General features: G+C 42.9%; 1 protein-coding gene across 1 annotated transcript; it reads left to right on the top strand.

Annotated features, from left to right (window-relative positions):
* Positions 1–5522: 5522 nt before the first annotated feature.
* dop1b (DOP1 leucine zipper like protein B) lies at positions 5523–27551 on the top strand. Its single transcript, XM_084545129.1, has 38 exons — positions 5523–5661; positions 9983–10160; positions 10570–10751; positions 10855–11025; positions 12297–12486; positions 12599–12697; positions 13206–13329; positions 13419–13528; positions 14491–14602; positions 14736–14856; positions 14956–15075; positions 15424–15535; positions 15662–15898; positions 15981–16291; positions 16369–16784; positions 16875–17146; positions 17235–17387; positions 17565–17665; positions 18108–18298; positions 18402–19968; positions 20177–20276; positions 20365–20556; positions 20697–20819; positions 21442–21576; positions 21664–21719; positions 21804–21908; positions 22155–22221; positions 22330–22489; positions 23124–23206; positions 23294–23403; positions 23495–23644; positions 23791–23852; positions 24047–24175; positions 24256–24392; positions 24482–24537; positions 24633–24779; positions 24882–25014; positions 26438–27551. Exons 2-38 carry the CDS (start codon positions 10023–10025, stop codon positions 26693–26695), a joined length of 6930 nt encoding a protein of 2309 aa, XP_084401255.1. The 5' UTR covers positions 5523–5661; positions 9983–10022; the 3' UTR covers positions 26696–27551.
* The last annotated feature ends 172 nt before the right edge of the window (positions 27552–27723 follow it).

The following is a 27723-nucleotide window of genomic DNA, read 5'->3' as shown; positions in this document are numbered from 1 at the left end:
GTTGAAGCGACGCTTCCTGGCAAATTGAAATGTAAGTGAACTTTGTCTATATTTATAGATGTCTAGGCCTGAGGCTCCTGACATGAGAACCAACATAGCCATAGCCTTCCACTCTTACTAAAGGCAGGTATCACAGGTGCAGAGTAGCCAAGCAGTTTATAGAGCCAATTATATTTAATCCACAGATGACGGGTGAGCTTAAAGGATGTCATTAATGCCCAGATCTTTAAAACCACAGATAAGAATAAAAATAATGGCCTCAATCTGAATTTGAAAGTTTAACTTTCCAGTCACAACGACATGCAACATTATTATTTATACAACAGCCAAATTCTTCCAAAGTAACCTGACTTACTGGTTTGATGTATGTTACTGTGACGTATTTTCTGTTTTAGTATACATGTTTGTTGCTGAGTTGATGCCATGCACAATTCTTGGACCAGAGGATAAAGGAGCAGGTCACTTTGCAATTGCTGCCTTATCTCAGTGAGATGCAGGCGTAATTCTCAAACAATGGCAGATTCTAAGTGAGAAATGACATTGGGGGATGTGAAGAATAATGACTGTGACAACCACACATGAATGGATGAAACCCCACAAAGCTATTTATAGACAAACCTCAGGATTCATACAGGAAACCACCTTCATGTCATGTGAGATCACCCAACTTTGTCGTTGGTATCAACACTGCGTGTGTAAGAGACATAATATTGAGTGAAACGTCTCTGGCAGTTGTAGAACTATATACACCGATCAGCCACAACATTATAACCACTGACAGGTGAAGCGAATAACATGACAATTCAGTGTTCTGCTGGCAAACTTTTGGACCTGGCATTCATGTGGATGTTACTTGTACCACCCACCTAGACCAGACCAGGCACCCCCACCCCATAGCAATGACACTCCTTGATGGCAGCAGCCATCCCCAACAGGATACAGACTGACACAGGCACACACACAAAAACAAACAAACAAAAAAAACAAAAAAACAGGACAACTTCAGAAGGCCCATGTCCATTCTCTGATGAGACAGATCTGTTTTGAGGCACAGGGACGACCTACAAAGTATAAGCAATGTGGTCATAATGTTAAGCCTGGTGGCTGTATATAGAACTATACACAGTTTATAGATATAGTTTGTAGATAGATAGATACTATACAGACAGGAAGGGAAAAACAACCCCCTTAGGCAGAGACTAACAATGAACCCTTTGTTTTTCCCTCTCCCTTGTCTGACTTGGTGGCTGATTAGAAGCACAAGAGTACTTTTTGTGTGTGTGCAGTACACACATATGACTAGAGCTCACCTTTTGTGTCACAAAATGTGTGAGCCGACTTCAAAACACTAGCCTTGGAACATGGTAAACTCCAGTCATGACTTCCATAAAGCATTGAGCAAGCAAGTGTAAAAATGTGCCTTTCTTCCAAAGTTAATTGACTTTCCAAATTCTCTGACACTTCAAACACGGCAGTAAACAACCATGAGCTCCTCCAAATAGCTGACTGAGGATCAGAAACGTAGCTATAAAACAGGGGCTTATAAAATGTCATGGAGAAATGTTAATTTAGGGGAACTCTGGAAGTCAAGACAATACCCGGTGAGACCAAGAACACTTAAAAACTTTGAGATAAATCAGTATAAATCACTGCGAGTGACGCGTACATGGAGCAGAGAAGAAACGCAACTTCATCACAGAAGTCACTGAGTGCAATCTGCAAAACAATAATATGCCACAGTTGGTTTGGAAACTGCTGTTGAGAGTTAAAACTTCAAGCTGAGTTCTTTGGCCACAGTCACTAAGGGTATATTTTCAGGAGAACACTTGTCAACTGTGATGCACAAGGAAATATTATACTTTGGATGCAGGCAGGCTTCTCCAGCAGGTCAATAATGCAAAGCAGGTCACAAAATCTAAAAGTGCAAATTGTCTTTTTCTCTTCAAGATCAAAATATGTGATCTACCCTGAAGAACATTAGGGCATACACAGATGGTGTCAGTGCAGAAAAAAAGGTTTCACTGATCCACTTTTAGAGCACAGCGAGCACTTTCCAATACTGGGTTTTTTTCACCTGGACTATATAAAGCCTTTCTATTATTAGGCATACTTTCCATTGGTAAACACCGCATTGTCACATTGAGTCCATAAAAAGACCTTCTATTATAAACATTAGCTCATGTACTCTGGTGCTGCATGGATGTAGAAGGCCAAACTGAGCCAGTCCTAAGATCTGACATAAGACCTATAAATTCTTCATTTATTTATTATCATTCATTAAATGTAATAGATTTTCTAATAAATAATAATAATAAACTGAGCTGTAAACATGTTCAACATAGTCATTAGTCTATTCACCACTTGTTTAGTCACTTTAAATTCAGTTCTAAATTGTAGTAAAAGAATTTAGTCCTGGTGAAAATATCTAGATTTACAGTGTTCAGATTTTTTAGATTCTCTACGTTTTATTAAATTTAAAGCAACATTGAATCTGAATATTACTGCCAAATGCTGTTTACTACAATGCCCACGTGACCGTTCAATGAACATTCCGGAACGGGAAGGTGGAACATGTGAGTAAAAAGTCATAAGAAGTTAAAAAGTAACCTTTGACTTCTGGTCTGACTCACAAACTGTCGCAAGAAGAGGACAATCAATATTTGTCTATTCATAAACTGCCTGTGTGGCACACATACAAATGGGAGTTGGAAATTGTGCAATCGGCCTCAGGTACCTGATCAAGCTTAATGTCACTAAAACGCCTAAATGGCGAATTGATGCGACTGTAATAAGCACATTTAAATATTTATTAATGTATATAAACATGAACATAATTATGACATCTTGAGGGATTCAATCTTGCAAAAAAAAAAACACTCTATAAGCGTGGAAGAGCCTTTGCATGTATAAATTAATATTTACACTGACATAATAATAATAGACATAATAAGGAAAGGTTGCTCTTTAAGCACAACTAACAATTTCTCTCACATTATAAAAAAGCAGCAGATTTTCGTTAAACACCTGCATTGCATTGGTCTGAGTTGTGGTACAGGCTCCCTGAAAAAGTTTGCAATTACAGCAGCTCCATCTACAGACCGACAACTGCACATGCAGGTTCTTATGTACACAAGGATCAGCAGATGCAATGTCATTACATAACCTAAAAAGACAGGACTTATATATTATATAATACATGATTTCTGAATCGTTAGTCTTGTCTAGTACGAGGGTCAGGGTTTTGTCATGACGATGCAGATATAAAAGGATATAAATCAATCAGTATATCACAGAGCTGAAACCCACAGTGTATGATAGGAGGAGGAAATCAGAGATGGTGATACAGGCCTTAATGTGTAGCAATATGGAATATATAGTGCTTGACATAAATTTATATATAAAAAGCAAGCATTACATGACAAATCATCTTATTATCCAAATGATTCTTCTAAATTTTTAATTAGGACTGTAGTCAAGCTGCGGCGGCACAGTGGCGAGGTGGTTAGCACTCACAGCAAGAAGGTTCCGGGTTCAAATCCATGGGCCGACTGGGCCTTTCTATGTGGAGTTTGCATGTTCTCCCTGTGTCTGCGTGGGTTCTCTCCAGGTACTCCAGCTTCCTCCCACCGTCCAAAGACATGCTCATTAGGTTAACTGGTGATTCTAAATTGGCCGTAGGTGTGCATGTGAGTGTGAATGGTTGTCTGTCTCTCTGTGTTAGCCCTGTGATAGACTGGCGACCTGGGATAGGCTCCAGTCCCCCCTACAACGCTTCACAGGAACAAGCGGTTACAGAAGATGAATGAATGAATGAATGAATGAATGTAGCTGAGCTTGGACATATTCAGTGAACTTCGGTTTTACTTATATGGTGCCAGCAACAACCAAGATGGTCTCACAATCTTTGCAGAGCCTTAAATACCCCAGAGCAAGCACCAAAGTGGAGGTGGAAATCAAAAAGTCCCTTTTAAACAGGAGGAAATCTTGAGCAGAACGCCACAAATATGGGGCAACCCATCTCTGCTTGAGGCCAGCCGCACAGAGACAGGAAAAAGGAGGACAGCAGAGAAAGGAGGAAAGGAGGGGAAGAGTCAAATGAATGCATGCATCTGGGTAAAGCACACAAGCAGCATATGTACATGATACAAACAAGATAGTACGAGGCGTTTAAGAGATGCAGGAAACATGAAATACTGATCCAGAACCAGCAATCAAAGTATGCAAAGATACATTTATGTATATATCTTGCAACTTGATGATTACATGCATGTTCTACTGCTACTGTGACATGTTAAAATGTCTTCTGTGTAAAAACATCAGGGCCCTGGGACTGGAAAACCTAAATGGAATCCAAACCTTTTTATAGTTGTTAATTATATTTAATATAAAAATATTCCTGTTGCGCCGATAACATAATAAATAATGATAGTGAGTAGTTTCTAAGCAACTGGGCACTTACAAGTAACTTTTCATTTGTAAAATATGTACTGTATGTGACCATAAACACCTGCAAATGCAGTAAGTATCTTTAATTGAGTACATAATTGACAGTTAGAAGACAAATTAAGTGCACTAATTTAAATGTACTTTGTTGTAATGAAATATTTCCATTTTAAATGCGTAGCCTAATGATTCCAGTGCACTTTCGGAGGGACATGTAGCATTTGCATGACACATCTAATCTAGTTACTTGGAAGACATTGCCCGCGGTTGGCTATTAAGATAAAACGCAGGTTTCAGGTTAAACCAGCCAGCAGTATGTAAAATAGCTGAAAGTGTCTCCACCAGCCAACTAGAAAAGCAGAAAAGCTGCTTGCGAATTAATTAATCAGTGATAATTGCTCAATAATATAGCTATATATTTATTTTATAGTAGCACTGATAGGAGTGGTTCTGCAGAATACTGGAGGCAGCAAAATATCCATTGCTTTTATCACTTGTCGTGTATTTACATCATGGTATTCCACTACTGATTCTTTTTATCCCATGGATACAGTGATCATACCCAAACGACAGTGTTATAAGAAAATAAAGCTAATATAAACTCATTTTTGTTCACATTAACAAAAAAAAAAAAGGTCTATGTTGAGTTTTAAGTTGCTATCACAGCCTGCATGGTCACAATACAGCAGCTTGCTGACAAATGCATGGTCAAATATCTGACAGTGAGGTGAGAGGTTTGTAAACACTGCATATCCTGGAATATACCAAAGCCGCGGGCAGTGGGTTCTCAGCAATGTCCACATCTTAATTCCAACGCTGCAAGGAGACAAACGTGTCTCCTTTGCCCCCGAGCAGGAGTGCAGTGTAATTTTGTTTTAATGTGTATTGACACTTTTATGACAGTTTGAAGACAAACAGCTCATTTACTGCTTCAAATATTCCCACTCCACCCCCTCCTCGCTGGCAGGAAGTGGGCCGTGCCGCCGCGCTCCGCTCTCGATCAGCTGAGTTTGAGGATCCCGCCCCGTTATGCCTGTCAACTCTAGTACTCCGGGGATGGTTGACTTCAGACACACATCCTCGGGACAAATAGGTCCGAATTTTCTTTGAGCCGCAGTTGGCGTGGGAGATGACCCGAAGAGCACCTGGCTGTCTCTTGTCTTGAGTCCGCTTTGAAGCGAGTGTTGTCCGGCGCATCCTGTGCGTGTTTCCCAGTTGGTGAGTCATTGATGCACCTGATACTAGCTAGCTAATTTTGTTTTCGTGCTGTGCCGTTTGCTATACCGGTATGTGCTGACCTATTTCTAATGTTGACACTTTGAAGTCATAAAACCCCACAAAAAAAAAATATGTGTTTAGTTTTAAGCTAGCCATGTCTTTTAATACCCCATGGCACATTTTTAGCATTCACAAAAAAAAATATGCTCAAGCTAGGTGTACACAAATGTGACTACATCGTTTCCTAGTCTTTGAAGCTGTGATATTTTTATCTTGTCTGGGGTCTGAGGTCGTGCAGTTGCATAACACGCACATCATTAGTCTGCACTGATGCTTACAGTAAAGCTGTTGCAGCCGGTTGTTATTTGGCCACAGATCGTGCTGCATTCAATGTCCTCTCATCTGCCAACACAGTCCCACTAAAGCCTGCTGTAGCGCTGGTGTCAGTCAGGTGATTTACTCCACGGACGGGCTTGTTGTGTGCTAGAAGCCTGTGTCCACCCTCAAAGCACACACACACACACACACACACACATGTCATCATTGCCTTTATCACACTTGCTGAGTTGCTGGTACATACAGTGAGGAAGTGTGAATGTGCATTTTGTTCTGCACAGCCTGCAAAATTTGGTTATCAGGGTACCACTTCTGAACAAACAGGGGTTTCAGGATCCTTATTTGCTTGGCACGTAATAGCTTCTATTTATTTATGGAGAGCACTTTTTTTTTCATTTCATTTCAAGCACTCAAGCGCTGATAGAAGTGATGCCAGCGGGGAGGAAAGCACGTGGGGAAAAGTATAATCCGCGAGTGAAAGGGATTGTTGCCAGGATTTTACAAATGCTGAGGTCACAAGCCTAGCATGTGCTTCCTGTGGAAAAAGAAAAAAGATGTTTGTGTGGGGATGGAATAGTCATCTGTGGACATAACCTTTAAAAGTAATAATGAAAGTGCTTCTGTAAAGTGTGTGTGTGTGTGTCAGCAAAAGAAACAGTTTGCAAAAAGAGTTGACGCTTGGCAAGTGTCGCAGTCATTGTATTAATCAAATATTGCACTAGTCACCCCCCCCAAGAAAACACAGTAATGATCAGGTTCCTTGACACTGGCAGGAAATACAGGAAAAGTCTGAATGAAACCACATCCAGGTGAGAGTTTTAAATGCGTTATCATGTGTTTTTAAAAATTCCCATTCTCAACTATGTTCCAGATTGGGTTGCTTATGCATTTGCCAAGTCAACAAGAACATCTCTTCATTTTCTTTAAAATAAATGGCTGTTAAATCACCATAGCACTAACGCCTATCATGCATTGACAGTGCATCTGCAAACGGTAATCTTTAGCAACATATGGAAATGGGAAATATTGCAGGAACAAAAAGGAGCAGCCACAGTGAGCTGTTAGATGAAGAGCTGCAGAAAACAGGCTTCACAGCTCGTAACTGTTCAGTGACGTGATCAGCTTCTTTCGCAGCCTTTAACAGACTCATGCCATGTGTAGCGCACAATCAGATCACAGTTGCTTGCAAAATTAGGAAAAAGGCCATTTTTTTCAGCCATTTTTATTAAAACGACGACAAGAATCTGTTGTATCAGATTGCCTATGGTATAGATTAGTTAACACCAGCAGACACACACTAAATGTAGCTAAATCAAGCCTGTAATGTGTGATAATGTGTTTCTAATTTGTAGTCTGTTGATTTTTTTCAAATTCGTCGTTTCACCACGTTTAAAAGCACAGTGTGTGTCACAGTTTGTGAAAACAAAAAGAGGATGTGGTCTCGTTGTCTTCCTGAGTTGTAAACGGCACGCCAATATTATTAGCCGGTATTAACTTATCGCTGATATACGGTACACCGTTATTGATGTGTACGTTGTCGATTGATAAACAGTAAGAAGCTGCAGGGTAGAAATAGCGAGGGGTGTTGAGGCCGTGCAGACACTATTCTGAGTGAGGTGATAGGTTTGTATCTGTAAAATGTCTCCCTCAGATAATATCACACACACAAAAAAAAAAGACTTCCGTTCTGGACCTACTTGACCTGATGCTACCTTTGACATTGTAAACCACCAAATTCTTTTAAATCGATTGCATCAGAGCCTGTCTGCAACTGTTTTTAATATGCTTTACTTTAATGTAAGCAGAAGGCACTGCTCCAAGCACTAAGAGGTTTTCTGTGAGCTATCCCAATGATAAACTACAGGACTGCAAGGAGGACATGCATTACACCTTTTAATCTGCAGCTATGCTGATGATGCACTCCTTTATGTGTCCATGTCTCATGATGACACCAGACCAATGGAAGCAGTCCTGATAAATGGTTTAAAGGCTCTGAAAGACTAGAACTAAATACACTGATAGGTATATCATTATGGTTAAGGTTCAGTTTTGTCAAGCTCTAAGTTTGTCTCGCTCACTGACCTGTCATTCTGATGTCTTTTCTTAACAAGATGCCAACTCAGCTACATATAGGACTGGGTTAGCCTTCTTACACTGTCTTCCTCTGTTATCGCACTGAAGGTCAGCTGTTGGCAGTGTTGTATTACGCCACTTAATTTCTCTTCCTCATGTGCGTCAGTCATGTTCTGAGTCATTATGTCATGATATTTCAGAAACACTTCGAGGAAATCTCTTCAGATTTGGCAGAAAGGTTCACTTGGAAAACTGGTGGTCAACCAGTACAGGACAGAGAATTCATACACAATTTCACGCAGATGTCTGATAGGAAAAAATAAAGACACTTGACATCCAAAATGTCAAATGCCATCTTCGTTATGTCCGACAGACACGAACTGGGCAGTGTATCTGTCAAATGTTTTACTTATTTTTCAGGCAATTTCTGTGCAGTAATGTCCGAAATACATATATTTCAGACATTTTACTTACGTCTGCACAATATTTGTTTTATTAAGAGCAAAACTCCCATAGGAGTTGTCATTATTTCATTTTCCCCCCCGCTATACTCACTTAATTTTGGTTGGTTCCTCACCAAATTGTATTTAGTTAGTTGCTTAAACTTAGTGCAGTGACTGTAAATATGTCTTATAAGCACTTTTCATCAAATTTCTCCAAAGCTGTCTATAACTTTATAAATATGAATCACTTGTTTGGTCTGTAAATTGATTGCATGTCTTTACTTTACATATTTTAACAGAAGCAGCAAATAAGAATCTTTTTTTTTGTGGCTTTAATGAGAAAATGTTGTGTATTTAGGTTTTGCAAGTGACTCCAAAGATTTCCTTTGCTCGACTTGAATGCTTACAGTAAAATGATTCTGCGGACGGTATTAGTCAGTCAGCAGATCAGTGCGCTGTCAACGCAGCGTCATCCTGAACACGTGTTGCTGGCCTTATTCTCAGGGGTAAAACCCTCTTAGTTCAGCTGCAGGGAGTCCAGATGTCTGTGCTCTTCTAATCCTGCCTCCGTACTCCCCCACCCTTCTCTTTGTTTAGTTATATTCAAATACATAATACTATATGCACACAAACCACTGTTTGGGTGCTTAAAATGAGAAAGCTATTCTTTGTTAGTCATACATTTAGCAGTTAATTTATTTCTAATTTTGTTGCTGAAAATAAGACTTTGTTTCTGCTTAAAACTTTCCTCAGGACAACTTAAGAGTGCATTGTGGCATTGACAATTTTTCAGTGGATAGAGTAATTGCTGTAATGTGACAGATTTGGTTTAGTCTCAGCGCTCTAATTAACCTTATTTTGAGGCCAATCACCAAACCACAGAGTCAGTGTCTGTTCACCCAAGAGCCAGAAATTTCCCTCCGAAGTAGATGAAGACCAAAACTGTACCGGAAACTCATAAAATGCTAATATTCTCTGTGTCTACTGAGTGTTTATAAGGCCTGCTGTTTGCTATAACAACACTACAAGGTGATAATACAGCATCGGTGTACGTGACCCATTCTGTCTGAGGAGGCAAAAAAAAAACAACAATCAATTAATGCCGTTTTACATTTCAGTCTGGGCGAGAGAGAAGCAGCGTGTTTCCCTCTCTGTGTTTGTCTTCAGTCCTTGACTTGTTTTTCTCAGGCAGTGCATGCAGGGCCACGGAGTTTGCTTAAGAACGATTCCTCAGAAAGAGAGACAGGTCCATCGGCCAAACACTTACCAGTCATGAATGAGGACAGTTGTCTGCATTGCCTCAGACCTTGTGTATGCCAGTGAACAGAGCTAATTGGCTAATGCTGTTTGCGATAAACAGGGCTCAGAGGCAGAGGAGCATGCGGCAGGTTTCAGACGGGCTGATTGCTGATTTACCGTCTTACTTTTTCTTTTTTTCACAGAATTTGCAATTTCTCTTTTTCTTCCAGTCGCGTCGTGCTAAACATGCTGGGATCAGACTAACGTATCATGGATCCCGAGGAGCTCGAACTGCAGAATGACTACCGTTACCGTAGCTATGCGGCAGTCATCGAGAAAGCGCTACGAAACTTTGAGTCTTCAAGTGAGTGGGCTGATCTCATCTCCTCGCTGGGCAAGCTCAATAAGGTACAGTATGATGCACAGAGATGACCTCACGCCACAGTAATGCTGTGACATTTTCTGAATAGTGTTTTTTTTTTTTTTTTTTTTTTTTTTATGAGCATAATTTAAGGGTGTCAACTTTACAGCCGCTTAAAGTGTGTGTGTTTCAGTTCTCTGTGGATATGAGGAAGTTCTTGTTTCATATCGACTCTCTATGTGTGCCTATACAAATGTGTTGCCTAATTCCCATGACCATTTACTGCGGCCAATAAATGTTCCACTGCTCCATTTACCTGCAGAGCCGATGTTGACTTTGGAGTGTCAGCGTGCTGATGCAGAAAAATTGCTTCTTAAAGCCCACGAAGAATGTGAGGGAGAGATCTGATAAACATCAAACCACACATTGATAAATTCTTTGGTTCTTTTCTACCAGGCCCTGCAGAGTAACCTTCGCTACTCACTCCTGCCCAAGAGGCTGATCATAGGGAAGCGTCTGGCTCAGTGCCTGCACCCTGCTCTGCCCAGCGGAGTGCACCTCAAGGCTCTGGAGACCTACGAGGTCATCTTCAAGATCATCGGAACGAAATGGCTGGCCAAGGATCTGTTCATTTACAGGTAAAACAAAATGACCTGAATCTTTCACTACTTCATGGAGTGCTGGCCTCATTATAAGTGCAGCTTTTTGTGGGGTAACTTATGAGATTGTCTTGATTTTCAGCTCGGGATTGTTCCCACTGTTGGCCCATGCAGCTATTGCAGTGAAGCCCGTGCTGCTGAAACTGTATGAGCGTTACTACCTCCCGCTGCAGAGGGCTTTGCTGCCCAGCCTTCAGGCCTTCATAACAGGACTCCTACCAGGACTGGAGGAAGGATTGGACGTTTATGACAAGTACGTAGCACATACTGTTTCTGGAGAGGAAAAGAAATCATCTCAGACATTTGGATCAATTTCTTGTTCCACAGACTTCTATTTTTTGTAAATAAACAACCTGTTACTGCAGTTTGTTTTTACTGCATTTCATGTACAGTGTGTAATGTGTAATACACACACAGTCAGTAAATCCACAGCTGACAATAGAAACGCACCAGATGTTCTGTTTAATCCTGTCTGAGTAACATCTCTTGAAACCTAAAATTATCAGCATGGGTCTGAGAGACGCTGACAGCATACTGTAGGGAAGCTAGAAATTCACAGGTTTTGTTTCCCCTTTTGTCTTCTCAAGGGATTTTCTGAACATAGTAAACATACACCAATCAGGCATAACATTATGACCACCTTCCTGATATTGTGTAGGTCTCCCTTGTGCCTCCAGCTGTCATCAGAGAATGGACATGGGCCTTCTGAGGGTGTCCTGTGGTGTCTGGCAACATAATGTTGTTAGTGTGGGTCCTATGGGTTGAGAGGAGGGGCCTCTGTGGATCAGGCTTGTTCCAGTGCATCCCACAGATACTTGAGCAGTTTGGGATCTAGTGAATCTGGAGGCCAGGTCAACACCTTGTGCTGTTTTTCATGTTTTTTTGTGTTGTTCCTAAACCGTTTTTGTGTATGTGCCTGTGTCAGGCTGCATCCCGCTGGGGATGGCTGCTGCCATCAAGGAGTGTTATTACTATAGGGTGGGGGTGTCTGGTCTGGTCTAGGTGGGTGGTGCATGTCTAAGTAACATCCACACAAATGCCAGGTCCAAAAGTTTCCCAGCAGAACATTGTATTGTAACAAGATATTCATGTCACCTGTCAGTGGTCATAATTATATGCCTGATTGGTGTAACTGCATAGTATCAAACATGAGTATCAGTATTTTAACCGATATCATCCTTTTCAGCTTTAGCTTGTTATCTTTGCTTTCTCGTGCTGTAAATATTTACTGTAAATATTTCAGTTTGAGTTGATCCCTAATCTGTCTGCTTACTTTGTTACTTTTGCACTAATTTACAGAGTAGTGCAAATAGCCAGAAGGCAAAGTAATCACAGAACATGTGACCACAGTGTCATCTAAAGTGCATGAAGTAGGTTCTGAGTAATTGGAGCGAGCTTCTACATTGAAGCAATGACCTGAACTGACTGCTGTGTGTGTATCACTATCCACAAAACAGAACTACAGGTTGATTATGTATCGTGTTGCTACGCATCACTTCACTTTGTCCCCTGCTTCTTGTCCAGGACGGACGCTTTGCTGGTTAAGTTGTCACTGCTGGTGGGTCAGCAGGTCTTCTATGGTGCCCTGTGGGGCAGCATGCTGGTCACCGCCATGGTGCGACTGCCCGCCTCTGTCTTTATAGTCACACACTTTGATCGGATGGCGCCGCTGAGTCAGCAAACACACATGCTAGGCTACGATCACCGTGTAGTGGTGAGTGTTCTTCCTATATATGCGTTTACTTAATATGGATAATATATGTATGTCTGAGTACATTTTGTTTCAGTCTGCACCTTCAGCCGTCTCAACCTTTGTGTGCCTCCAGGTGAAGTCACTCTGTCTTTCTCTGCAAGATTCAAATGCCTTGGTGCAGAGGAACACATTGGAAATCCTGCTCTACTTTTTCCCCTTTGCCACATGTCTGGTAGGTATCAGCGCAAACACGCTCCCTCTTATTTTTTCAAGGCAACACCTTAAGTATCTCTCAATTTCTTGTCCTCAAATCAGACAACTTTCTTGGTTTTTGGTCCAAAAAATAGATTTACTAACAGCAGCATTGTTTTCCTTCATTGCATTAACATTGTACGCACCATTGTTTACTAGGGTAGTCAGAGAGGTAGTCATTTGCTCTGAGTATCTCTAACAGCTGATATTTTAAGTCCAGGCACCGTAGTGTTTTCTTCCATTGAGATGATTGCGTTAAATTGTAAAACATGATGTTGCTTGCCCTCATGATCCAGCAGTGCCACCAAATTATGACCATTAGAGGACTTAATTGGCTGAATCAAATGTTATCAAAATTGAAAAACTACAAGGTAATTAGATTTAGGTTATTTAAGGGAAAAAAAACAATAGATGCTAGAAAACATAAAATATTGTCCTCACTCTTCTCCTAACTTCTTGGAACTCTTTCGCTCCGTGTGCTGCTTTAGGACGTCGCCGTGCCCTGCATTGCCCTGAGACCCGAAGACCTGATCACTCTGGTTTCCGCAGCTTCTCTCACGCTTCTCCGAAGAGACATGTCCCTGAACAGACGCCTCTACGCCTGGCTCCTAGGTCCGGCATCATTCCAGCATAACAAATCACTGATGGATCAAATGGATTACAACTCGCTTATGTTTGTCTTTACGCGTATGTGGTTTCAGGCACGGACATTAAAGGAGGAATGGTGGCACCACACCCCACGCTGTCCGCCACCATAGAGGAGCATTCATCCTTCTACTTCAGCAGCTATTCTAGAGACTTCCTTGTGAAGGTAGCTTAGACATTTATGAATGCAGACACACTACAGCCTAATAATTAATATAATTTTGGTTTCACACTTTGTCTTAGTTTTTTTAGTTTTTGAGGGACTCCTGTTCTCAATAATGTCACGCTTGTGCCATGTTTTTTCTTTCGAGTTTGTGGTGACTGTCTCCACCGTGTTTCCTGTCATATTTAACAACTTGAACATTTTCTGTTGCCCTCACCTGAGTGATACCTTTTCAACAATGAGATCCTGTTTTTGTAAGCTACTAGTGGCCTTTTAATGGCTCTCGTTTTAGCATTCAACCAAGAAAGTGTCAGAAAATGCTAGGTGAAGACAGGAGTCACTAATTCATGTTTTATGACAGTCTGGTTCAGAACTCCTACATCTTATCTTATCTTGGTTGCATTGTTCTACTTCTGTTTACTCTGAAATGTGTCACATTGCAAAGTTACTAACTCAGAAATTTACAAAAGTTCTCATTTGATTCGCCTTTGTTTAAATATCACAAAACCTGCTGATTTAGCAGTTTGTCCAGACTCGTTATAACTTCTGTAGGTGACAGGTTAATCCCATTTCAATGTCCCTATTTGTAATTAAAGCCAGAAGACAGAAGGTTTGCTCGACGTAAAATCTGCATGTGAAACAAAGGAGATCAAGGCAGCTTAGTTTTATTAATCCACACAAAATATGTGTGAAAACAACATGTTGTCGTTTCCCAGGGGTTTATGTAAAGAACTACTTCTAAGTAAGTCCACTTCTGAGTCTCCAGGAAATAACCGTACCTGACCTAAGACTGGTCTCATGTCTAATTTTAGTCTAATTAACTGCGCAAAAACAAATAAGCAGTTTTTCTAAAGTGAAATACAAATAACTGAGAGGGAATATATTATGCATGTCATGTGCTTCTGTCTAAACGGTGCATTAATATATATTTTTCACCTGTTTCTCTTTCTCCCATCTGACTCCAGGCTCTGATTAACATCCTCAAACAGAAGGATGTGGAGAGCGACCCAGAGCATGTGATTGGTTACCTCAGGCCCTTTCGCATCATTATCAGTCTGCTTGATAAACCGGAGATAGGTATGCCACACTAAGCAGTATAGTACACAGTACAGACACATCACAATTGAAGATGACTGGATCCACCGCTTTTTGTTTGTTGACCCAGCCTTATTTTGATCCTGTTTTGCTGTGATAATGTTTTTTCGCTCAGGTCCGGCCGTCCTGAGCAGGGTGCTGTTGGAGGTGGTCCGTGCTTTCTACAGCTACTGTCGAGAGGTGCTTGGGGAGGAAGGCATCGCCAGCTCAGGACTCTCAACCAACCAGTTAGCTAGGTGAGAGGCATATATGGTTGCACTGTGTGTTCACTGTTGAATGAAACGTGACAAAGTCGCAACACGAGCCTTTTTTTTCCTCATGTTTTCTTTGAACAGCAAAATAAAAGAGGACAAGAATGCGTCGGAGATCATAAAGACGATGAATATGCTCGTGAGCTCCATGAACAGTGAATACTTGTGGGAGTACATGACCCGACTCTTCTGCATTTCTCTCGGGTATGACACTGAATCCTTGATTATTGTAGGGAATCTGACGTGCTCCAACTATCACGTGTTTATGATGTGAAATAAGACTTTTTGAATTTACGTTGCACTAACTACAGTATACGCAGAAGCTAAAGAAAACACAGTAGAATAATAAACTATAATATCATTAAATTGTTACAGATATCAGTGTATAAATCAGTGGGGATGGGTGGGCTCTTTGATGAGGTTATGGAGTCTGGACAGGCAGCGTTTGTGTGTTGTTCTCAAGAAAGTAGAGAAGAAGAAGAAGATTACTTGTTTGCTTTCAAATATCCATTGACAAGGATTGGCTGTTTTTATTTCTCTGTTTTACTCTAGTGACAAAGATGATCCAGCAACAGCTCCTGAGCAGGAGGAGCTGTCCTGTGACCGTCCCTCTGTCACAGAGATGTCCAACCTGATAATTTTCCTTCTTGATGTTCTTCCCTTGGTAAACAATTTATACAAACTTAGAATACCATATTAGAAAAGAATAGTCAATCTCTTCTTGGTGAAACCTAAGCACCTGAAGAAACTCTCGTTCACGATCAACATGTTTGACATATTTTTTCCACAGGAGCTCCATGCTGACATCCAGTCACATTTCCTCCCTGAGATGCTGGGCACCATGCTGCAGGCTCTGCGGGGCCACATGGACTCGGTTTGCCTGGAGGACGTCACGCAGGGACTGCGTGCATGCTTCAAGGTCCTGAGTAAGATCCAGATGCCTGTGGCTTACATGGACGTTGAGTCGGGGTCACACACAGAGGAGATGGAGTTGCAGTCACCGGAGGAGGAAAACGCAAAGACTCAGGTTAGGCATTAACCAATCTTTGCCAGTGTGGTTTCTTTTGATATTAGGCCGTGTCTCATTAGATAATTTATATTTTGTATAGGATGTGGAGAACGAAGGAGAAAAACATGGCAATGTCGGTCATCTTAATGGGCATCACGAGGTGCAGGAGCCGAACCAAAATGGTGGAGAAGAGGCAGAACCTGCAAATGGTGCTTATCCAACTCTCAGGTCAGAAGACAGCGGATTGGGCATCAGCGCCTCACCGTCGGAGCAACATCTGCCCCCTGGGATGAAAATGGAGGTGGTGGGAAATGGAATTAGCAAAGAAAGCGAAGGAGTGTGGAGAAGGGGAGGCAGTATAGACACCATGACCCAGTGTCTGCAGGACATCCTGGCCTTTATAACCACAAGGTGAGCCGGTTGTAGTTGTAAAGTAAATGGTCTTCGTGGGACATTTTTACTAACTGTGATTTCACTCCACATTTCAGATACCTGTTGGTGCAGGTGGAGGATGTCAGGGGACCCGAGGAAGAGCCCCAACCCCACCTTACTCCTGCCTCTGTAGATCAGAAGACTTTGTTGGCAGGCATGGGTGGCCGTGAAATCAAAGACAAACTGACTGAGCTGTTCACTCCAAATAAACTCAAAGCCCGCGCCTCTTCTGACCCCGAGCCCTCAGCGGCTCCCGCCGAAAAGAAGAAGGAGCAGAAAAGGGAGCGTGGGCATTCAGGGTGTCTGGACTGGGGAGGGGGCTACATGCCAAGGGGAAGGGCGGAGATCTCCGAGGCGTGTCGACAGGCTTTCATCGCCACCTGCCACCTGCTGCTGGAGTGCGCCACCTTCCCCATCTACCTAAGTGAAGAGGAGACTCTGGCTCTTCACACAAACATGTTCGGTCAAACAGGTCAGCACACAGATGAATGAGTAAATGCTTAAGTCCAGTTACAGGCTTTCACCCTCAAATAAGTGATTAAAACATGTTTGTTTGTTGCAGATGGTGATGTGGACAGCCTGCCAGTGTGGCTGAGGTCCTTGATGACACTCTGCTGCCTGTCCAGAGACTACAACATCCAGCACACTGCAGTGGCTTCCCTCTTGGAACTCATCAACCACTCCCAGTCCTTAGCGCTGGTCATTCAGGACAAGCACAGACGCTACCAGAGCTCTGACTCCAACCCTCTGAGTGGACGGCTGCAGATGGTCACTGTGCCACCCATCTATCCCGCCATGCTTCGTGCGACAGAGGAGGGCACCGATTTCTATCAGGTTAGATTATCCAAGAAAGAAAAATAACGCTGTGGCTCAAAACAGTATAAATGCAGTAGTCAGTATGTTTTTGTTCTGTGTAACCCAGAGAGTGTCCCAGGTACTGTGGAGTCAGCTGGACACGGAGCGCAGAGAGCAGCACGTTTCCTGCGTGGAGCTGTTTTACAGGCTGCACTGTTTGGCTCCGTCAGCGTCCATCTGTGAGGACATCATCTGCCAAGCGCTACAGCATAAAGACAAGGTATAAATGCCTGCAGACACGCTGAACCAACAGATTGTTCGCACATTTACATTTTTTTTCGCCTCAGTGTCTTGAAGACATTATTAAGTTTAACTAGGACACGCAAATAGACTTAATTATTAAGGTAATGTGATGAGTTGAGCAAATAAGCCAAAGTTTTGTACGTTTCTTCCCCAGGCGGTTAGACTGGAAGCGTTACACCGCTTCACCGTGCTGTGGCACCTGACCCGGGAGATCCAGACCAGCAGGACCATGTTCCTCAGTCGCTCCTTTGACCGGTTAGTACGCAGGAGCAGTATAGAGTTAAGATAGATTAGTTTTTATTGGGGGTTTTCTTGTAACAAACAAATACAAATATTGAAATAAGTACAAATCCAAAGCGTTTTCCTGTCAAATAAGTAGAAAAGAAATAAATAAGAAAAGAAAGCACAATCATTTATTAGCCTAGATACAGAACCTTTGGTATTGTATAGCACATAATATAATTAGTTGTAGCATTTGCATGATTCCATAATGGTTGTATGGTTTCTTAGTAGTCTTTTTGTAATTTTAAATACTTATTATTATCACCGCTACTCTGATATGGGAACAACCCGCCACTCTTTGTTGTCAGAATAAAAAATAAAATAAAATAAAATAATAAAAAGAGTGAAGAAGACAGCTTATTTTTTTCTTTGTTTAGTAAGTCTGACATTTGAAATCTGTGTGTCTCTCCCTCAGGTCTCTGTGTGTCGTGTTGGACAGTCTGAGCTCTACTGATGGTTCAATAAGTGCAGCAGCTCAGTGCTGGCTGGTCAGGGCTTTGTCCCTCAATGATGTGATCCGTGTCCTGGAACCTATTCTCTTGTTACTGCTTCATCCCTCCACCCAGCGCTGCTCCATTCAGGGCATCAAACAAAATCTTACTGTTGGTAAGTATTTGTCTGCATGTCTCGTTTAAGTGCATTAAATCAGATTTTTTTTTTTTATGTTTTCTCTCATGTTTGTTAAACTGACATAATTATTTTTTTTAAGGTAACCTGAAGGTTCTCAACAACAGAAGTCGAAGCTCCACCAGATCTCTTGGGACGTCTGCGGACAGCACGGTAACAGAAGTCTCCACCTTAAATGTCCTCAACATTGTGGACCGGGAATCGTTGTGGACAGAGTTAGACAGTGGCCCAGAGGTCTTGGCAAAACCCATTGATGTTTTAGCGGTATCAAGGAGTGAGAGTGAAGCGACAGAAGAAGAGGAGGATAGAGATGAAGAGGAGGAGGTCGAGAGTGAACACACCGAGTCGGCTGACACCAGCGGCGCCCAAGTATCCACAGATAACTCCAGTTCAGGCTCTGCCCCGTCCGTCAACGGCCTGCGGAGGGCGGAGTCCGAGCACACGCAAGCGTCTGATTCACTCTCAAGTGAAGATGAAGACGATTTAGAGCTGGAGGCTATGGCCAGGTCTCGACTGTTAAAGCAGGAACGTGAAAAGAGGGAGGCCATCGACTCTCTGTTCCGCCATGTGCTGCTCTACCCCGTGGCCGGCGGCTGGCGCCTTCTCCTCCAAGGCTTGGCGCTGCTTGACAGCCTCCTGAGGAGCAGCGCTCAGTACCCTCTGGTGGATTCCCTCTCCTCCACATCACTTGACACAAGCTCTGCTTCACATTTAAACCTGGTCTCCAACCTTCTGCAGCGGCACCAACAGGCTCAGGATGGCAAAGGGTTCTACGGCGGTCTGCTGTCCCCTTCCTCCTCCCCCTCTGTGCCCCCATCCCTGCTCATTGAACTGCTGGTGTCCTTGTGCCTGCAGTTTCTGCGCTCTCATTACCCTTCCTATCTGTCCCTGAGTCCTCTTGACCTGCAGGGAAACAGGGAGGTTCAGGTGAAGAGTGTGGATGTGCTGACTCGGATGGTGAAGCTACTCGGCTCCACAGTACAAGGACAAGAAGGCGGCAAAACCAATCTGGAGTTCATCCGCAAGCTCCTCTCAGATTGTAAAGTGCAGCAGTACGCCCTGCTTACGCTTTCTGCATCTATGTATATCAGCCAGAGGGGAACAGACAAGGGATCATCCAAAGGTGTGGAGCTCCTGGACGAGCAGGGAGGCCTGTCAGAGGAGAGTCTGGTGAACCTCGGAGCAGGAGGGGGACCAGAGCAATACCCTTTACAAATGGAATTACTCAAGCTGCTGCAGGCTCTCATAGTCCTGGAACACCATGTGTGGCCAGGTGGGGCGGCCTCACCACCGGGGTCCGGTGGGGCGCCCGGTCAGCCCGGGGATCCCCGTGAATCAACCGGCAGCTCTTCCCTTGCTCGTGAGTGGCAAACCGCGGTCCTTTTCCAGCAGTCCATCAAGGCGGGACAGTACGTCCAAAGCCACCCCATCACGGCCCAGGGCATGTTCGTTTCTGCCGCAGCCAGGGCTCTGCAGCCTCAGTACGGCTATGCCATGCACCCCCACTGGGTGTCACTGCTGTGCACCTCGCTGCCGTACTTGGGACGCTCCCTGGGCATCATCGTGTCTCCGCTCATCAGTCAGATCTGCTTGAACTTGGACGAACTGGTGAAGCTGTACGAGCATGACGGAGGAAAGACAAACCAGAGGTACCCTGAATAAATCTACAGGATTTCACTGTGTCACAGTAACTTTCATTCTACTGAACTGTCTTGCTAGATCTTTAATTATGTGTTAAACATATATAATAGGTATAATAACATGGGATTCTTCATATAGGTGTTGGTACTGGAGATACTTTCTGGTGCAGTGAGGATGATTTTGTTTATTTTATTTCTTTTTCTGAATTTTGATCAGCCTGAGTGGGAGGAAGGAGAACATCGCCCCTGACTACCCTTTGACCCTGCTAGAAGGCCTGACAACCATAACACACTATTGTCTACTGGACAGCAAGAGGGTAAATGGAACAAATGCAACACACACAGAGACAGTACACGCCTCATAACTACGATAACTTAACGCTTCCCTCTTTCTCCCTCCGTTAGACCCTCATTGCCTGCGACCCTGTGGATGCCCGTAACGCACGCAATGCTGTGATTGAGGCGCTGCCACAGATGCTTAGTAGTATGGCGTTGCTGTGGGGCGCCGTGATGAGGGAAGAGTTTCAGAGGCGTGCAAACGACACTGCCCAGAGCTACAAGCACACTTCTACCTCCGTCTATTTCAAATGCACCAAGGTGTGTTTTTAGCATTTCTTTTATTGTTCCTCAAATGTACATCGTGCTGTGTCAATCATGTTGTACATGTTTTCTGATAATGCAACATGGATAAAAAATGTTTATGTGTTTTTAACCATTTATAATGTGTCCACGTTTAGATCTTGAGACAGCGCATACTGGATTTCCTGCTCCCTCTAACTGGGCAGTACGGCATTCAGCTGATGGCTTCACTGGGAGCAGTGTGGAGCAACAGGAAGAGTAAAAGGAGACACAAAAACAAAGTAAGTACTGCTGTGTAGCCAGAAACAAAGGCACTGATCAGCCATAACATTATGACAGGAGAAGTAAATAACATTGACCATTTTGGGACAGTTTAATGTTTTGCTGGGAAACTTTTGGACCTGGCATTCATATGGATGTTACTTAGACATGTAGCACCCACCTAGACCAGACCAGGCACCCCAACCCCATAGCAATGACACTCCTTGATGGCAGCAGCCATCCCCAGCAGGATGCAGCCTCACACAGGCACACACACAAAAAAGGTTTAGGAACAACTCAAAAAAAAAAAACATGAAGAACAGCACAAGGTGTTGACCTGGCCTCCAAATTCTCTAGATCCCAAACTGATCAAGTATCTACGAGATGCACTGGAACAAGCCTGATCCACAGAGACTCTTCCCCTCAACCCATAGGACCCAATGCCCCCCACTAACAACATCCTGTTGCCAGACACCACAGGACACCCTCAGAAGGCCCATGTCTATTCTCTTTTGAGTCACAACTGTTTTGGAGGCACAAGGGAGACCTAATATTAGGATCATATTGTTATGGCTGGTCGGTGTAAGTCACTGATGAGCTTTAGGAAACCTGTTGACATCTTCACGCTCCGTTCTCCTTCAGGTTTTACCTGTGCCCAGTGAGTCTCGTCTCACCATTGTGGAGCTGGTGAAATCACTCAACACCTTGCACACTGACACTGTTCTACAGCTGGTCAAAGAGGTGGTGAAAAAACCACATCAGCTCAAGGGAGAACAGGTATATAATCTTACATACAAGTAAAGACGTTCAAGACGTATCTGTGAAATTTCTTGAATCCGATTTTATGCTTTATTTCTCCACCAGAAGTCAACATTGGTTGATATACCCATGTTGCAGTTCAGCTACGCCTACATCCAGAGGTAAGTGGAGAAATACAGCGCTGGTTTACTAATATATTACTAGAAATGCTCATTTTGATAACAACCTCTTTGTTTTGTACGTAGTATTTCAGCTCAGGCTCTGCAGGAAAACGTTGCTCCTCTACTCAGTCTGTTACGGGAGTCTGTTCAGCTCAACCTGGCCCCACCTGGACACTTCCTGCTGCTGGGGTCAGTTCTCATCTTCACACTGTTGTAAAACATATTTATTAATCCCATGCTGGTAGATGATTTTTACACAGAAAGCTGCTATCAGAATGATGTTCATAACGTCAGTAAGCACTGTAGACCTCTTTGATCTTATCAGAAAAACAACCATAATGTTGACAATGTATTTACAAGACGGATGATTTCTGTGTATTTGTTCATTTTTTTCTGGGGGACATTTGATGTAACATGATGTAATATGTCTTCCAGAATCCTGAATGATTTTGTCAGTAGGCTCCCCAACCTGGACAACAAGAAGGACAGTAAAGAGCTGCAGGTGAGATGCAACGTTGTATTACCATTTGCAGATATCCCCTGAGCTGCTAGTTGAGATAAAGAGCAGACAGGATACTGTGGTGATATTAATGATTCGATCATTATGCAGGAGGTGACTCAGCGGATCCTCGAGGCAGTAGGAGGGATCGCCGGGTCATCTCTAGAGCAGACCAGCTGGCTCAGCCGCAGCCTTGAGGTCAAAAACCAGCCGCAGGTGTGCCCGGAAGCAGACGAACCTGATGATGCAGACATGGATGGAGACCACTGTGGTAACTTTAGATATATGTGTCGTATAATCGCGTCAACTTAGCAGCAGTTCCTTGCCAGTGGCTGAGAACCCAGGGCGTCTGAGCCAATACAACTGCTGTTGCTAGGCTCAGTATTCCTGTGAATGGACATACATACATAAAAGTAGAGCTCTGCCCAAGTATCCATGGAAACACAGTTGGAAAAACAGATGCCACCTGTTTGTCTTAGAGGGTCAGTCTGCTGACTTTAATCTTACACATTTAAAATATGTCCCAGATGTATGATACAATTATGGGTTTCAAATTAAAGGCAAAAGAAAGAGAGCGGTGTGGACAGAAATACATCCTGCCACGCACCGACGTGTAAACATGAGCTTTGAATCAAGGTAAATAGAAAAGGGGGTGTATTTAACTTTGAAACTCAGAGAGCGTTGCAATGACTGCTCTTCTGTGTAATGTCTGAGCAGGAACTATTACTCGTACAGACTTAAACGCTTGTCCTCTACAGTGACACAGTCACATGGTTCTGTTTTTGCTGTTTGTCCCATTCCGTCATAGTTCGAGGGTAGTTGTCTCCTTTGTTTTCAAAGTTCAAGTCAGTACAACAGTAAAAAAAATGAGAAATAACTCTCACTAATCTTTCTCTCCTTGTCAGAGTCAGCAGCTCAAGCCAGCACCATGGTCTCCTCCTCTGCTCCCTCAGTTTACAGCGTGCAGGCTCTCGTACTTCTGGCTGAGGTAGGGTTTTGTGCATTTTCTATTTTTCTGGGTTAAGTTAATGAGCAATATGTACCATTTTAACAAGCACACTTTGTCTCTGTGCAGATCTTGGCACCTCTTCTGGACATGGTGTATCGCAGCGATGAGAAGGAGAAAGCGGTCCCTCTCATCTCTCGCCTCATGTACTACGTGTTCCCCTACCTGAAGAACCACAGGTGACTACTGCCGCAGGACTATCTCGAAGAACAGCATCAGTCTTTTGCGGTTAAATGGATTCCTTTTAATTTGGGATTTCCCCTCTTGCAGTGCCTACAACATGCCCAGCTTTGAAGCGGGCTCCAGGCTGTTAAGCAGTCTGAGTGGGTATGCCTACACCAAAAGGGCCTGGAAGAAAGAGGTCTTTGAGCTTTACATGGAACCCCTCTTCTTCACCATGGATGCCTCCTGTGCACGCAAGTTAGTACATTTGGACTCTCAAACCAAAATTAAACTTGTGTAGAGCATTATTACAGTATCAAGACTGTAAGCTGCTTTACAAACAGTGTTACACGCAGGACTTTAACATTATCTAATGTCTGTTGACTTGCTTGTGTTGTCTGTAGCTGGAAATCCATCGTTGATCATCTGCTGACTCATGAGAAGACCATGTTTAAAGACCTCATGAGTGAGTATAGCCTGCAGGAAATGTTTAGTTCTGTAAAAACATTATTGCAATCTTATTGGGATTTTTATTTACACACACATTCAGCCTTGTACAGAAAAGTACATATTTCTTTTCAGACAGTAACAGTAGTTCACAAAGTCATAGACGTGTGTTGATTATCAGTTGTCACAAATCTGTATTTATTCGTGCTGCAGGCATGCAGAGCAGCTCCCTCAAACTGTTCGCCAGTGCCGACCAGAAACCCATGCTGCTGAAACGCCAGGCATTTGCCATGTTCAGCGGCGAACTCGACCAATATCATCTCTATCTGCCCCTCATCCAAGGTGGGTCGCTGTTGCTGGACATTTATGTAGACTTAAAAAACAGATCTTGAAACTGACTGTGATCTCCCCCTTGCTTTCAGAGCGTCTCACAGAGGCTTTGCGGACGCACCCGAGCCCCGCTGCCTCGGCACAGATGTTCCTGCTGTTTCGTGTTCTCTTACTGCGGATCTCGTCCCAGCATCTGACATCTCTTTGGCCTATAATGGTCACAGAACTGGTAAGATCTGATCTTCTGAGAGTTGGATCTAGGGTCTGTAAGTTAATGTTGTTAATATTGTAAATTGTAATTGTCACTTTGTTTTTCAGATTCGCACTTTCACACGTCTAGAGAAGGCTCTGCAGGCAGACAAAGAAACCTCAAAGTGAGTTAATTCACAATTGTTTTTCGCTGACACAAAGTTGAAATCCTCACTTTGAATGTCTTATGCCATTTTTTGTCTTCTTGTGTCCTACCTAGGCTGTCTAAAGTGGTACGTGGAGCTCTTGACAAGACCAATGTACTAGTGAATTTCTCACAGTCAGAGCTGGACATGTACCTGTCAGCCTGCAAGTTTCTGGACACCTCCCTGGCTTTTCCTTCAGAGAGGATACCGCTCTTTCAGATGTAAGAGCCTGAATCACACAAACACATGCTTACATTTGTAGTTAGATTAGGTATCAGTTAGTTAATTAGTCTATTTTATGTAACTGCCTGTTCAACGTGCAGGTATCGCTGGGCATTTGTCCCTGAGGTGGATGTGAACCGCTACGGTGGTCCAGAGACTGCGCTGATCGAAGGCGAGCAGGAATGCATACCACACGTTGTTCGAGTGATGGAAGGGATCCAGCAGCGCTATGGGGTAAGATACCAGGGTTGGAACAGGGAGTTATTTTTATAGGGAGTTATTTCAACATGGCGGGTTCAAATCAAACCTCACATGAGTGTAAAAGCTGCTATTTTACATATAATTAGAAGAGATTAAAGGTCCGGTAGGTAGGATTGCGAAGATCCAGGTCTTAGCCAAAAAATTTGAACATCGACAACTTCTCAGTCCCTCCCCCCTTTCCGCTAAAGCCCAAAACGGTCTCCCAAGCCCCTCCCCCCACAAGGGAGAGCTGTGCACGATAGAGCGCGTGCATATTGGCCCTGGAATACTGTGCACGAGCAGAGAACCGAGAGAGAGCGAGTAAACAAACTAGCATGGAACACACCGACGTAAGAACAACAAAATAGTTTTTATAATACCCTTCGTTATTGCTAAATAATTTGACCTAAAGTACAACGAGGGCGCTATGAAATGCGTGTGCATGAGCAGTGATTGACACTCTGTTAGATACACCCCTGGGCTTGATTGGTGCATCTGAATATGGAGCGTTGGATGTCTTGCAAATCGCGCTACAGGCTCTAGGTGGGGCCAGAGGAGCCGAATTTTTTTTTTTAATGAACTGCTTCATGCAATTATATTTGAACATAGGGTCAGTTTCAGCAAATATGACAGAAAGTTAGTTTTATAAGGCTTTCCTACTGCACCTTTAACTCATGTGAGGTGCTAGCTTCATCCAACATGTCAGTGTACTGCAGTAGTAGCAACGTCTATGTATGAATGAAAAAATAGCATGCAATGTTAAGTATGAAAAGGTATCTGTCACTTAGATGTAGTTTGATTCACATGCGTCTGGTCTGTTCCTTTATGATTTTATCCTAACAAGGTTGGTGGCCAGCTAGAGTCATGTGTTAAGATTGTTGATATAAAGAAAATGAACTTACTTGAACATCCCAGGGTCACGAATAACAAAATGTTGCTGAAATTGGTCTGTGTTTATTAAAAAATTAACATTAAAATTAAATAAATAGTTCACAAATGTCCTCAATCTCACTTCATGGCCGAAAAATGAAGACAACGTGTAGTTCCTCAAATGGCCACAGGGTGGCTCCAAAACAAAACAAAAAAAACAAGTCGGTGTTAAAATATCCAACTCTACAGCAGAAATAAACCATGAAATAAACATGTTTACAGCCTGGTACAAAATACTGTTTAGCCATTTCCCTATTCATTACAAACTCTACAGAGGGTACATTTTTATATAACTCATGCTCCGACCCTATGCCTGCTGTTGAATTGTCCAGTAGTTAGGTACTGCCTAGATAGTGACATCCTGTGCCACCCACCCGCCACCACTCTTCAGGAATCCTACGGGGTGACGTCATGAAGGTCTTGTCCATCTTCATATATAAAATCAGTGACCTCACTCTGATTACACTGTCTTGTCCTGTTGTTTCAGATTCTGAACAGGCTGGGTGAGGAATCCTCCACAGAGCATTTGGAGTTCCCCCTCCTCACCGAGCGCTCCCTGTCCTCCATCACCCAGCTGTTGCCTTTCCTGCGCACCCTTTGCTGTTCCTTCCAGGGCCCTCCGACCAACGGCCACCCTATGGCCCACTTCCCTGTAGCGGACTACCCACCGGCCAGCTCACACACAGTCCTGAAGAAGCTGGAGCACATCACTGAAGAAGAGTTCCTGGACTCCATGGAGAGTTAAAAGCTCCACCGTGACGTTTTCATGTGCAGCCATAAAAGTATAATACCTAACATGGGCACAACCAGTAATAATGTTATATTGTGAACTAGAAAAAAAAGGAAATGTTTGGGGAATCTGCTTTTTAATGTTTTACTTGTTTAATCTTCACATCAGTACATGTACGGCTGAGGTGCTCTCACACTGAGTCTATACTGGAAAAACAAAGGGACTTTATGGTAGTTCTTCCCTATGGGCTTTTTTGATATTTAAGAAACGTGGTATATTAATGAAAAATTACAGGGAAATGCTTTTTGTTCTCACTTGCTTTGAGAGTATCGTCTCATTTTGGGATTGTGACATAGAGTCTTCTCTCTTTCTTTATGTGGTATTAAAGACAGTAGTTGTTGCCATTAAAACTCTCAAATTCTCTGCTTTTATAAGGCATGCACCTTATAATAATGATGGTTCCAGTGAAGATTTATTTGGTTATGACGCCAAATAGCAGATTAACTGTGAAGATCCTTATTAATGATTGTTAACGTTCCTTTCCATATCTCTGGTTCTACAGTCCGACTCTGACTCAGAATGTAAAGTCTAGATGTCTTTAAATTATGTCAAGAGTTTCAGTGGTATGTTACTGAATGTTCTTTGTGGACCCCCGGGAAAACCCTTTTTCTGTTAGTGGCTGTGCCTCGATATAACAATACATGCTTGCAGATTTTGGTGTTCAAGGGAAATGTCTTTGTAGTTCTCCACGGATGGTTTTTACAACTGCCCTTTGTCTTTTTTTCATAATGCTGAATGTTTAAGTAAGTTATTTTTGGATGTTTAAAGGACAGTGTCAAGTTTTGCTTAAGTAAAAATAAGACTCATTAAATTAAACATGAAACTTCAGTGTTGTGTTTTCCTTTATAATAGCATGTGTATAAGGAAGTTAGCTCATTTATGAATTTAGAGAACACTGCAACATATGATTAGGCAATCTAACTTAACTATACCGATCAGGCATAACATTATGACCACCTTCCTAATATTGTGTAAGTCTCCGT

This window comes from Chelon labrosus (genome assembly GCF_963514085.1).
Source record: "Chelon labrosus genome assembly, chromosome: 5".
NCBI lineage: Eukaryota > Metazoa > Chordata > Actinopteri > Mugiliformes > Mugilidae > Chelon > Chelon labrosus.
Note: the sequence above shows the minus strand (reverse complement) of the source record. Positions and strands in the feature narration are given on the sequence as shown.

Bases quoted from the DNA above. Each gene is read 5' to 3' on its own strand.
- dop1b (XM_084545129.1), top strand. From the start codon at position 10,023: ATGGATCCCGAGGAGCTCGAACTGCAGAATGACTACCGTTACCGTAGC. The intron at 13,330-13,418 runs GTCCGGCATCAT...ATGTGGTTTCAG, and splicing joins CCTCTACGCCTGGCTCCTAG to GCACGGACATTAAAGGAGGA. The intron at 20,277-20,364 runs GTAAATGGAACA...TCCCTCCGTTAG, and splicing joins GTCTACTGGACAGCAAGAGG to ACCCTCATTGCCTGCGACCC.